Source organism: Colius striatus, chromosome 2 (assembly GCF_028858725.1).
Source record: "Colius striatus isolate bColStr4 chromosome 2, bColStr4.1.hap1, whole genome shotgun sequence".
NCBI lineage: Eukaryota > Metazoa > Chordata > Aves > Coliiformes > Coliidae > Colius > Colius striatus.
This window is the reverse complement of record NC_084760.1, coordinates 90,816,589-90,829,350: the sequence shown is the minus strand read 5'-3', so window position 1 is coordinate 90,829,350 and position 12,762 is coordinate 90,816,589. Positions and strand designations below refer to the sequence as shown.

At 39.3% G+C, this 12,762-nt stretch overlaps 1 protein-coding gene across 1 annotated transcript in view; it reads right to left on the bottom strand.

The window, feature by feature from the left end:
- LYPLAL1 (lysophospholipase like 1) overlaps window positions 1–12,218 on the bottom strand; it is a 33,987-nt gene extending 21,769 nt beyond the window's left edge. The window contains exons 1-2 of the mRNA XM_061991445.1: window positions 12,105–12,218; window positions 7,800–7,899 (exon numbers count right to left, since the gene is read on the bottom strand). Of these exons, the coding sequence (XP_061847429.1) occupies window positions 7,800–7,899; window positions 12,105–12,189 (185 nt within the window). The 5' untranslated portion in view covers window positions 12,190–12,218. The remainder of the gene's footprint in view (window positions 1–7,799; window positions 7,900–12,104) is intronic.
- Between the last annotated feature and the right edge of the window lie 544 nt (window positions 12,219–12,762).

Here is a 12,762-nt window from a genome sequence, read left to right as displayed (position 1 = left end):
ACAGTGAGCCGCCCCCGCCCTTGTCTCAGTCCACAAGGCCCTTGGTTATGTTTTCTGCTCCCATTTTGCTGGTCTCTCTGCCATCCTACAGAAAGGGTGGGGGGGACGGGCAAGTAGCTGTGTGGTGCTTCATTGATAACTGGGCTTAAACCACGATACATGGCTAATGTAAGCAGCATTTAAGAAACTGCATGCATGCTGAGGAAATGTATCTTTAACATGCTTCCTAACAACCTCAAATCACTCTACATCATGTTTTCTGATTATTTATCAGTCTTATTTTTAAAGGTGTGCACTGATCTACAATTGTTTTCCCACACATACACTTCTTGCATGCGACTGCAGTTTTAAGATCCTACATGCCTAATATTTTAATGTCTTAAAAGGAAAATATATCCTGTAGTATCTCTTAGTATTTATCATCCTTCAAATCTTTCAGACGTGTATTCAAATTGAAGAAATTTTCACTGTTGATTTCCTGCAAAGTTTCAAAGTAACACAGAAAATTCAAGTTTTCACAAACAAGTTCGGTTAGCTTCTGCTATGAGTTCTGTACTGATGATGAAAATGCAACGAATACAGGAAGCAGTAACACCACCTTTTTCCACCTTCCTGGAACACAGATTGTATACTCTAGACCTTCTTAATCACACTTAAAATCATGCTAAGTAGTTTGAAATCATCTCAAGTTAAGTGGAATGCAACTGAATGATGCTACAAAAGGCTCAAATTCAGATCTAAATCCATGCCAAATTCTGTTTCCAAAATGATGCTATTAGCATAGAGATTCATATAAAACTACAGGTGTTTTTGTTCGTTATCCAATAAATCACTGTCCCTGTCCAACATTTTAGGTTAGAAGACAAGCCAGCACTCCTAGCTGTTTTAAATAAGAAATGTAAGAGTAGCAGACAGCACGTCGATAAACAGTAAATATTACTTCCCCAGATCTTTATCCTGACATACAATTGTCTCACTGCCTTCAAACTCAGCACTATGATCACCCTGCTAAAGCAGTCACATAAACCCCAGATCACTGGTGCTGGCTTACAGCTTTCTTGAAGTTCCAGACAGAACTTCCTGAGATGTCAGACAGAACTGGGAATTTATAGTGGTTAGGCTTCGATACTCAAAGAAAGAAAAAGAAAGATAATAATTTTGAGATCCTCATCTTTGTTTCCTTCCCAAACCCATCTCCTCTCAGTTAGGAAGCATTGTATTGTCTTCTGGAATACTGAAAATCTATTGAGCACACTGCCAGACTGCTGACACTCTGCTTCTATGAGACCTCACCTGCAGTACTGTGTCTAGCTTTGGGGCCCTCAGCACAGAAAAGACACAGACCTGTTGGGGTGGATGGATCCACAGCAGAGCCTCAAAAGGGGTCATAGGGATGGAATGACTCTGCTATAAAGGCAGGCTGAGACAGATGGGTTTGATCAGCTTGGAGAGGGCTCCAGGGAAGCCTTATTGTAGCCTTTCAATACTTTAAGGAGGCTTATAAGAAAGATGAGAACAAACTTTTTAGCAGGGTGTGTTGCAATAGGACAAAGGGTAATGATTTTAAACTAAAAGATGGTAGATTTAAACTAGATGTAAGGAGGAAATTTTTTACAATGAGGGTGGTGAAACACTGCAACAGGTTGCCCTGAGAGGTGGTAGATGCCCCATCCCAGGAAACATTCAAGATCAGATTAGACAGGGGCTCTAAACAATCGGACCTAGTTGAAGACGTCCCTGCTCACAGCAGAGGAGGTGGACCAGAAGACTTTTAAAGGTCTCTTCCAACCCAATTTAGTCTATGATTCTAGAAGCAAGTCTTGACTCTTAAGAGCCGGGGCAGTTTTTCCTAAGGAAAGTGATGTTACTTCCCAGTCCCAAACTCTCTCCTAGTGTAATCTCACTGCTTATACCAGTACACCACAACAGAAAATCTAGTTTATAATTCTGCTTTTTAATTCCCACTATCTGCTTGAAGCAGAAACGGGATTTTAAGACAAAAGGGGTCTAAGGAAGATAATCCACCTACTCAAATCACAAGAAAAATTCAAAGCTCTAGTCCAAGGAATATCTCAAGTTAAAAGTGATGTTCAACATATCTTAATGGAGAAGCTTTGAGATACAATAACAGAGCATAAAATTTCAGAAACTCAAACAGCTTAATTTTGGAAATATTCTTAAAAAAAAAAAAAAGGCAAGTTATCTCCATGAGGACTAATTTCAGCTGTTCCTCAGAAAAGGATGTGTCTGTTCACTCTGTTTAACCTGCTTCTGCAGGGGTTTGGACTAGATGATCTCTAAAGGTCCCTTCCAAACCCTACAATTCTATGATTCTATTATTGACTCAACCACATGTAAATGCTTTTGATAGAATTGTTCTGGGTGCATATTGGCTCAAATGAGAGCTGAGCCAGTACAGAATAGTTACCTGAAGAAATACTGTGCTGACAGCTTTTGTTACTTGGGACTAATCTTATACACTTAAGACAAAGGAAGCCACAACAGAAACTGACAAAAAAACTCAGCAGGATATGTTCTGAGTTTGCTTCTGTTGGTTTGTTGAGTTGGTTTGTGTTTTTAGGGGGGATGGTTGGTGTAAATTGGGGGGGATTTGTATCAATCACAGAAAGGGCAATGAAGTTATGGTTGAGAAGACCACAAACAGCCTTTTTTTACACACTGTCAGTTCCTCAGCAATTAGCTAATTGTAGCTGCTTTATGAATTCACTGGAAGGACATGGGAAAAGGCAAACCATGGTCTAATCTAAATCAGTTCTCCATTATGTGGTTTGAAAGACACTCTGGGATTCCAAGTGGTACCGTTCAAAAGCTAGCGGTAAGCAGCACTGAAGATGGATGAATGACACCAGCTAAGCACAGAAACCCTTGGAAAAGACTGTAAAAGAAGAGTACAGAAAAATACTTAACTTGAAACCCCACAACTGTTTTCTGGAGAGGCTATATAAAACCACTGTCTCCAGTTCTTCTGTACTGTAAAACACTTGAGACAAGAAAATCAAGAAGAAGATGTCTAAGAGTGCAACGTAGCTAAAGGGATTAGAAATGCAAGATTATTGCCATCATGTTCTACTTTGTTTTCCCCAAGCATGAATAAAGTATCTGACAGGTGGTTATTGCATTCCACATGTTATTTAGCATATGATGTGAACATTACATGTATGCATATCTGTATGTTTTCCTCCCCTAATCCAAAAGATAACGTTCATCTAACCATGCTTTCATTGTGATTATGCAAAATATGTTAAATTTCTACTTACAGAAGAAGATAAAAGAACCATCCCATGACACTAACCAAAACTCTGTCCTATTTGTCCCTCAAACTTCCACCTCTAAAAAGACTCGTGTTAAATTCATGAATGAGATTAGGGCTTATGAAAAAGAAAGATTCATAACATTTGCTTGAGCCAAAAATAGTATGATAGGCACTGTGCATGCTCCCCTACACAGCTCTGCCAATCCACCTCAAGTCTGACCTGCAGTACCCCTGCTGCTTTTCCAGCTCTAGGCCTCTCACAAGTAAAGACTGCCAATGCAGCAGAATGGTGCCAAACTGTCTGGTGGTTTTGTGATACAGCCAAATAGAGACTACATTGAGATTAAACTCATTTCCATCCATGAGCTTGAGCAAAGATACGAACTTAGGTGAAAGGATGGACTACCAGGCCATATAACGCTGAGCAGTCCTTACCAGCCACATACTCAGAGACAAGGGAAATTAGAATAAATTTGAAAAAAAATACCCCAAACAAACCAGGCAACAAGTTCTACATAAAGACTTATTAGTCACAGAAAGGTATGTTGAGTGAATGTTAAAAAGACCCACAAGCCCAAGAAGTATTTATAGTTTACTTTCTCTCTTGCAAAAGAGAACTGACAAAGAAATGCTAGACAACGCAAAGAATCTTTGACCTAGATTTTTTAAAGGAATTATAGAAGGTAAGGTATACTTATTAAAACAAGTGGAGCCTAAATGGTTTTAACTTTACCACATTAGCTTCTGCAATGCCAATTTAAACTATCACTTTCTATTAAAAAAAAGGTTAAATTGGGTGGTATTCCGTTCTGATTTAGAAACGCAGTAGAAACCTAATGTTTAAGTTACTGTCATAGCAGCTGAAACAGTATTTAAAGCTGTAGCCATTCTGACCCAAATAAAAAAAATGGAAAAGGAAACTCTTTCCTTTAAAACGATTACTGTAGACGTGGCTTTGGGAATTGCATCAGCTGCTAGGGCTACAATTTGAGCTGCTTTTTTTTTTTTTAATTAAAGATATACATTAGCATTACAAGGGAGAGAAAACAGAATTCTGACATGTTTAAAATGTTTAATCTATCTACAGAAGCACTCACCTTGAAAGAATGCTAAAGTTAAAAGAACAACTTATCAAAACAAGTTCTATACTCATTTTTAAGTATCCCAGTTGCCTACATATGGAGAAAAATCAAAACTTCTCTAAGCAATGTCTAAAAATTTTAATTTGAAAAGCATAATTTGCATGCATCAGCTACACATATTTGATTTCCAAACACATTCAAAATTCCAGTGCCACTACCTTCACTACATCACACAGACTTCAAATCCACATATTTTTCCCTTTTTTTGTCTAGAATGCTTTTTATCATAAGCCTTTTACTAAGAAATTGTGCAAGTTTTTCTTCAGCAGTAAATTTCACTTCTAAATTCTGTTATTTTTGCTCAGGAAACAAACAAATACGAGACTCATAGCACTTTCAGAAGTGACAGGAGATGAGCGTGACAAAATGCTGCGAACACTTTTGTTCAGGAGACATTCTGCAATCATTATAAAAATGACTAAAGTATTTTGTCTAAGAGGTAATTTCTTATGGGAAATAGTAAAAAACAGTTTTCTGTAATTCATCAGTGTAATTCAGTAATGTTCTATTGCTTTTACCCATTTAAATTGCAGGATCTTCTCTAGCATCTGATGAAATCAATGCTAATGATGCCAGAGAACGTTTCAGAATTCTAGTAAAATATATGCTAGGCTGCTTTTTCAAAATAATTTTCAAACATATTAACTCTTGAACCAAAACATATTTTAACCTTTGACATCGTATTCAATGAAAAAAGTATGTGTGTTTTAGTACCTGGGATAAAGTCTAAACAGAATGAGGTAAACATGAACCCCATCCATCCTCCATTAAGGAAAAAAAAATATTTGAATGTTTTGTTGAAAAATGTGAGTTCCACTGCTTTTCAGAACTCTATTTAACAGAGAGAAATAATATACAAGACAAAATCTAAAATCTATCAGTATAATTATAACCATAAAAATAACTGAAGAGGTATTCCTGACTTGCAATTTGGGCCACCAAAGGCTCCAGCATCACAGTTATATCATCAAACCTACTTTTACTGGCATAACTACTTTGACAGAGATCATTCAATGTGTATGTGGTAAGTTATACTGGAAAAGACAGGAGTTTATAGAGTACGAACTACATCCACATTAACAGTATTTTGCCAGAAAAGCAAATTAACCAAGCAATCCTAGCATGCTTTTTCCTTACTTCAAGTTTTACTTTTATTCCATCATCGATGTAAAGGTCTGTTGGCAAGCTTTGATCTCTGCTCTCATATTTGACAATGCAGTGGCAGGTTGTGCCACCCACACAGACTCTCATTCACATCAGTGTAGCTTTCCATCAGCAGATCATTCTGTCACTGTGTAACTGAATTATAACTTTCTTCAGCACATCTGCACACCCATAACCATCTACTTATTGGTCTCATCAAGGATGCCAAATTCCTCTCCTGGTGCCAGAAGCATTAGGAATTCTTATAAAAACTTATACACACAGACACACACAAAATCAGACCATATATTCAATTTCCTAATGCAGGTTTTATAATTTTTGCATCTGATGTTCAAGTTTGGATGTTCTAGACCTTGTACTTCCTTTCCGTGGAAGAAGGGAAATGGGCCTGTAAAATCTTCTGTTATTTTGGTTTAAACCAATCAGGTATCTTCACAAACTTCCTTTCAGCATTGCTACAAACAGTGGCAAATATTATTGTACTTGTGGTGTCTGTTTTATTTCACTATGTTAGCTAACAGTGCTTATCAGCAACAGAGGGCTGTACAGTAATATTCCCAAGCGTACTGCACATTGCTAGTCAAAGGCAAACAGTGTGGATGGTTTTTATTCTTTCAATATACAACTTTTCAGTTTTGCTAAAAGCCACTTCTGAATCAACTCACACTCAACCTCTGCCTGCTGTAGAGAAGACCAAGAGTAACCCTGATTTAAAAAAAGAGTGGTATTAACCATTAACTAGAAGAGTCTTTCTTCCTGTTTACCAAAGTACTAAAATACAAAGTCCTAAGATAAAACCAAATTTGCCACTAATGTGGTTCATTTGAGTCAAGATCTTGGTAGTTAATCATTTATATGTAGTTTGCATCTGTAGTTATTAACAAAATCCAAAACAAATGAGAAAATGATTGGATGCCAGAAATGCAGTGGGATGAAAAAGTAAGGCAATGGCCTAACAGATGTGGTCTGAAAACCTCCTGCATTTCTCCAGTACTTGCCGTGTTGACAAGGAAGAGACAGAGCCTGTCAATATGTGTGATATGCCACTAATAACTCTAGCATAACTTTTGCCTGTCATCAATAAAGTAATAAGAACATTACCATATTCACTACCTACTAACCCCAAACATACTGCTTCAAAGACTTCCACTCACAGGCTTGAAACACAGTGAGTACATTCACACTGCAATCTCTGAAGTGCTTTCGCTGCCTAAGTATATCATAAAAATACCAAATACCTCAAGGAAAGGGATTTTTTTTCACGTGTTAGTGAGTGCCAGACAAAATCTGCTGTTACTCTTGTTTATATCCTCCAAGAAAATTTCTTCTGACTTTCAAACCTCCATACTTTGAAAGTCCATGCAGAATGTCACAATTTCCTTTTCCTTTCAGCATTCATCCACACTTACGCAAAATTCAGAAAGAAACTTAATCCTCATTATCTTCCAAGGAAACATTTTCCTAACACAGAGCCACAGATATCTTAAAAATAATTTATATTAAGAAAAATTAAACAACTCTGAAATACAAAGTCATGTATTTAGATATCTAAACATAGAGTTAAGCATGCAACTTCTGGCTTTTAGGTTTGACCTCATTAACTTTCAGATTACCATAAGTAAATATTTTTATCTGTATTTCCACTCTACCACTGAACACATCGTGCCATTTGCCTAGAGCAAATATTGAACTCAATTCTCTTTGAAACAGTTGGGTCAGGATTCAAACTAGAATAAATGTGTAATTTTAAACTCCCAGTCTTTTCTCCAGCAGCTGAAGATCCTTCACATCCCTCTTGTTGAAAACACTGACCACCCTCAGAAACAAAATTTGGCATTAAGTACTACAGAATATTTTAGCAATAGATTTATGGGAGTTAATATAGGTGGGACTGAGATCCAGGACACAACTCTATAATGCCATTACCACACAGATTGCAGTACCTCTTCCTATTTATACCACAGACATGGAAAGACAATGTAAGGCAATACCTGAATTTGAATTAGAGTACATGACCTCTGTGAAGTCTTAACCATTTAATCATCTAAAAATCATAGTCCCTGGGCAGCAATGAACTGTTGAGCTCCAGTATTGCCAAAAATCATATACATGAGAAAGATGGAAGTGTTGTGACAGTCTGTATCAATATTCACAAAAGTATTTTACACTACTGGAATAGAGTAATTTAATTGTACAGCTAAAAATACGTTAAACAATACCTGGCATGAGCTGTTGGGTAAATTACTTTTATATGTTGGAAAGCCATGTCTTGGTTCAAAATTTGTTTTATCCATGCTCTTGCTCCTTGGCCAGTATCACCTGTATCACACAGAAGAGTACAAGTATTATTCAGTGCACTCAGAAAGAAAATTATACCATGTCAAATATCTTTATACCAGATTGACCTAATTTCTAATTCATAAAGTTAATTCTCAAAAGTGATAAATAATAATTTTCTGGAATAACCCCAAGCCCCTTTCCTACAAAGATAGACTCAAAACTTCCCAGAAACAGACTACTGAAGAGGTCCCACAGTGTAAGTGTAATAAATACTTCACTACATCCAGTGGCTTAAGTACCTCCCAATCAGGCACAAGGCCTCTTACATGCAATTCACCTCATTTGTTGATAATTGTGATCAACAAAAGAAACCCAATGAAAATCTTAAAAAGTGCTCCACCTAGGAAAGATAATTACTTTGACTACAGAATTTTATGTTAACCTACCTTAAAAACTAGCCAAGAGCAATAAAAAGGATCTTCATATTTAATTATGCTAATATCACACATAGGCTGTAAGGGAACTATCAGTCAAACACTCTCTACATTTTTTAAAAAGTGCTCAAGGGATGAGTTAGGGTTAAACGATCTGTCAGGCTCCTCAAAAAAAAGTAATTCCACAGTTCCATTTGAAAGCTGGTTGAGATATGACTGTCAACATGTTTTTTTCCTAAGTCTTGTCAACTTACCCTATAGCAAAACACCCCAGAGAGTGAAGCACCATCAAGAGATATACAGGTTGATTTCTTATAGCAGCATATCTTCCTTTCAAACAAATATGCATACATACACCAGGCAGTTTCTAGAGCTTATCTTTGCATCAGTGCTATCTTGAACTATAACTGTACTGCCATGCTTTAACAGCATGCACACACACGTCTCCAGTAAGAGTTAAATAATGCTTCAAGCTTGAGAAAACTGGCCCACGAAGGAATATGCTTCATAGTAGACAATAATACAACAGGCAGTAACTACCAACCTAAACATTTTGTGGTGATTCAGAGAACTGGAATTTCACTACTGCCGCTCATGCCAGGGTACTTTAGTCTTGTTAGATGTCAAGGGTCCCATATATTACCAGCTCAGTTCACTAATCGGAGTTAACAGTATTCTCTATGACTTTATCTCAAGTTGTTCAGTTTTTACTTCAGAACTTTTCAATAAAATGGCCAAATCACAAGAGAAAAGTATCACTTCCCTAAATCAGGCTCAATGCCACATTACAGGGTTTCATATGAGCTCTGCCACATGAATATACCAATTTATAGTTATAATTGCCAAGTGGACAAGATTTGCTCTGGCTTTAGCAGTTAAATAAAATTCATTGATCTTTATTTACAAATACAATTAATCCATCTTCATGAGAATTAAAATAGAAAGCAAAGAGTATTAAAACCCAGTTGCTCTTGGATTTTTTTCCACGTTAAGCACAAATGGCCTAACCACAAAGTTCTCTGATTTAAATATTCCAAGTGACAACTAAGGAATGAAGTCATAAAATTGACCGTGATACATTAAGCAGTAAAATCAAAGCACATCTTTAACTGGATGCTTCAGAACACATTCCCACAAGCACTTTGCTTATATAAGTGGCATGGTCTGAAGTCCAAACACAAGTATGATTCCTAGTAGACAATCTTGATAGATGAAATTGCTGCCTCCTAATTTATGAACAGCTATCTTAAGGAGGCTTGAATAGACATTTTTTTCCCTACACGCTCCACTTTGTTCAATTAGAAAGCAAAAGTATTGGCTTTGCAGATACTTGCACAGAACCAACCCTCTCGTAGATCAACTTAAACAACTACCTGAATGGTTACAGAATTGGAACTTACTTAGGTCTTTACAAACTCCTTAACGGTGTAGGACATCTTTAATTATTTAGTCACATTTCTTAAGCTTTGCCAAGATCAGCAGAAACACAGTTAACAAAGCTAGTTTGTCCACAAAAAGTTCATACAAAACTCATTAAGTAAGGGGAAAATCCAACTGCAACCTGTGTGTCAGAGTCCCCACAGTCCAAAAGCTCTGCAACTGTGAGCCTTGCACACAGAGGTAATGCATTTTGATCTGGTAAGAACAGAATCTGGAGGGGAGGGAGAAATAAAGGAGACTGACACCAAACAAAGTCCAAGAGCCTTCTCAGAGGTCTCTTTCAGGCTGTTCTTGGATTTTAGCACTTTGTATCCTTATGAATACTACTAAAAAGACGCACAAAGATAATTCTGCTTTCAGTCTGTTTACAAATATGAAATACACTAGTGGCAGCAATATTATCTCTTTCCTATATTCAAGTAAAGTATGAATTACTTTCCTTTCAAATATAGCTTGAAGGTCCAATTTTTTTTTCCTGTGCAAAGTTCAAACTTAACAATATGTAACATGTAGACTGGATACTGTGAAATATTTCTTCACTGAAAGGGTTGTCAAGCACTCTAACAGGTTGCCCAGGGAAGCAGTAGAGTCACCATCCTTGGAGGTATTTAAAAGTTGTGTAGATGTGGTGTTTTGGGACACGGTTTAGTGGTGGACTTGGCAGTGTTAGGTCAGTTACTGGACTCAATGATCTTAAGTATTTTCCAAACTAAACAGTTCTGTGACTCTAAGCACATTACAACATGCAATGTTGTAAATCCAAGTCTAAAAAAACTATTATGCATTTGTTATGTCCGTTTGCCTTCCCTGGTAAGCTACCAAATGGATCCTCTACCCAGATCTGATGTACAGTATCAGAAATTTTCTAATATTTTTCTATACCTATTTGATTTACATGCTCTTTTTTTTTTTTTTTGTCTGGAGCAAACATTGTGAGTCAAACGAACTCATGCCATTTGACTGCCACTTTCCACCACAAGTGCTGTGCACAGGGTTTACAATTCAGGTTTACAGGCCAGCCCACAGCAATGGCTCCGTATCTACTTGTTTCAAATTCTACTCTGAAAAACTCCTAAATAAAACCAAATAAAAGCACCCTTGTAGTTCCACATCACAAAGATTATGAATGAAATCACATAAAAAATGAAAAATTGTAGAGTACTTTAACCACATGTGGAATCAACCTCTAACCGTAATCTTCCCTTAGTCCTCCAACATGAGACAAAATTATTTCCTCAAACATTAAAGCATTAGCAAGTGCTGAACACATGAAGCCTCTCTCACTTTCCTATTTAAACTCAAAGAATTTGAGAAAAACAAAACTACACTAGATTATAAAAATGGAACTTAATCAGTACCTAAATCTTTGTTAAACCAAACAGAAGCAGTAGCTAAAACCATAAGTAACAAAACACGCTGAAAGAGTTGAGCTAAGTGCCATATGCCTATGGACAGCTTAATGGAATTGATTCCAAAGGCCTTGATCTAATAAAGACCTATGATTATTGGTTTGTAGGTGTGTTGCTTTGTTTTTTTTTTTTTTTAAAGGTGGTTTTGTTATTTGGCAGTTTAGGGACAACCTTCAAGAAAGAAAAAACACCACCAAAACACATGCTCCCCTCGCCTGTCCTCACACTAGCCACTGATGTGGGGTCACCTTCTGCACATGGTGGCCATGAAGCCAGTTTGGATACAGCTTGGACCCTTTAGAATGGTGAAGTCCGTCTATTAACACTAGCTTTTAAAAGGTGGCAACAATACCCTCAGTCTGATCCTAAAAGTGCCAAGAGCCATTTTAATTATGAAAGTCATCCTTTGCATGCGGCTGCCGTTAGAGTGGACAAATTAAGACAGCATCTCCTGGAAGACATTTGTTGTCATGGGAAAGCAAGCCAAGCTGGTGTATTGCACCGTTCCTAAAACGCAGCCCGAGGAAACCCACACCCTAGAACCACTTCGCGCACACCCCTTTGCCCACAGAGGACTCCTCTTCCCGCACAGTCCCGTCCTGCCCCCTGGGAGGGGAGAGCAACCTCGCACCCCTGCTCGCTTTCCAGACACGCCGAGCCCGGCACTTCCCGTGGCTACGGGCCCGTCCGCCTGACCCCCTCACAAAGTTTCGGGCCGGCCAAGTACAGAGGCTGTCGGTCCAGCCCGCCCTCCGCCGCGCTCACCGGAGGGCCCAGCCGCGTAGGAGGAGGCGGCGGCGGCGGCGGCGGCTGCTACCTCGAGCCCCGCGGCGGGAGGGCGGGCGGTAGCACCCGGACGGCACCTTGCGCCGCTCCACAGTGGGAAGCGACGTCCGCCTTGGCCCGCGCCCGGCCGCGCCACGGCGTAGCAGAGAAGAGAAGCGGGGGAAGAAGCAGCCACCTGAGCCGTGCAGAAAGATGAGGGAGGCGGTGTGCCTGCCCATGGGGGCCACCACGCTCCTCTGTAACGCTGCGGGCGCCGCCATGCCCGCCGCTCTTCTCCTCCTGCTGCCCTGCCGGCAGCGGGACTTAGGGCGCCGGCGCGGAGGCGGGCCTAAGGCCACAGCGCCCCGCCGTCGGGACCGGAGGGAGGGAGGCAGGCTCAGGCAGCTCCCGGCATGTTGTGCTGCAGGACCGGCCACGAGAGCCGGCCTGGTTCCCGCACTTTGAATTGCGGCCGGGAAGGATTATGTCTTTCCCTCTCGTTCTCCCCGCACCAAATCAGAAAAGTTCGGGTTTTGGTGTTTTGTTGTTGTTTTTGGGTTTTTTTGTTTTTTGTTTTTTTTTGCAAAATACTGTGTGTCTGCAGACCACGTATTTAGAAAAGCCATATGGTTGACAAATCTGGGGATCAAACGGCAAAGGGGGAATCACCCCTTTCATGTCTTAATATGTGCTCAGAAAGTCAATTAGGCTTTAGCCTTGCCAGGTGCACACTTTCAAGGGTTAAAGCCTGGCTCACCAGTGAACCGTGGTGTGGTAGGGGGTTCTGATGGCTTGGAAGTGAACTGTGGTGTGGTAGGGGGTTCTGGTGGCTCCTTGGAGGTGGTTCAGAAAGC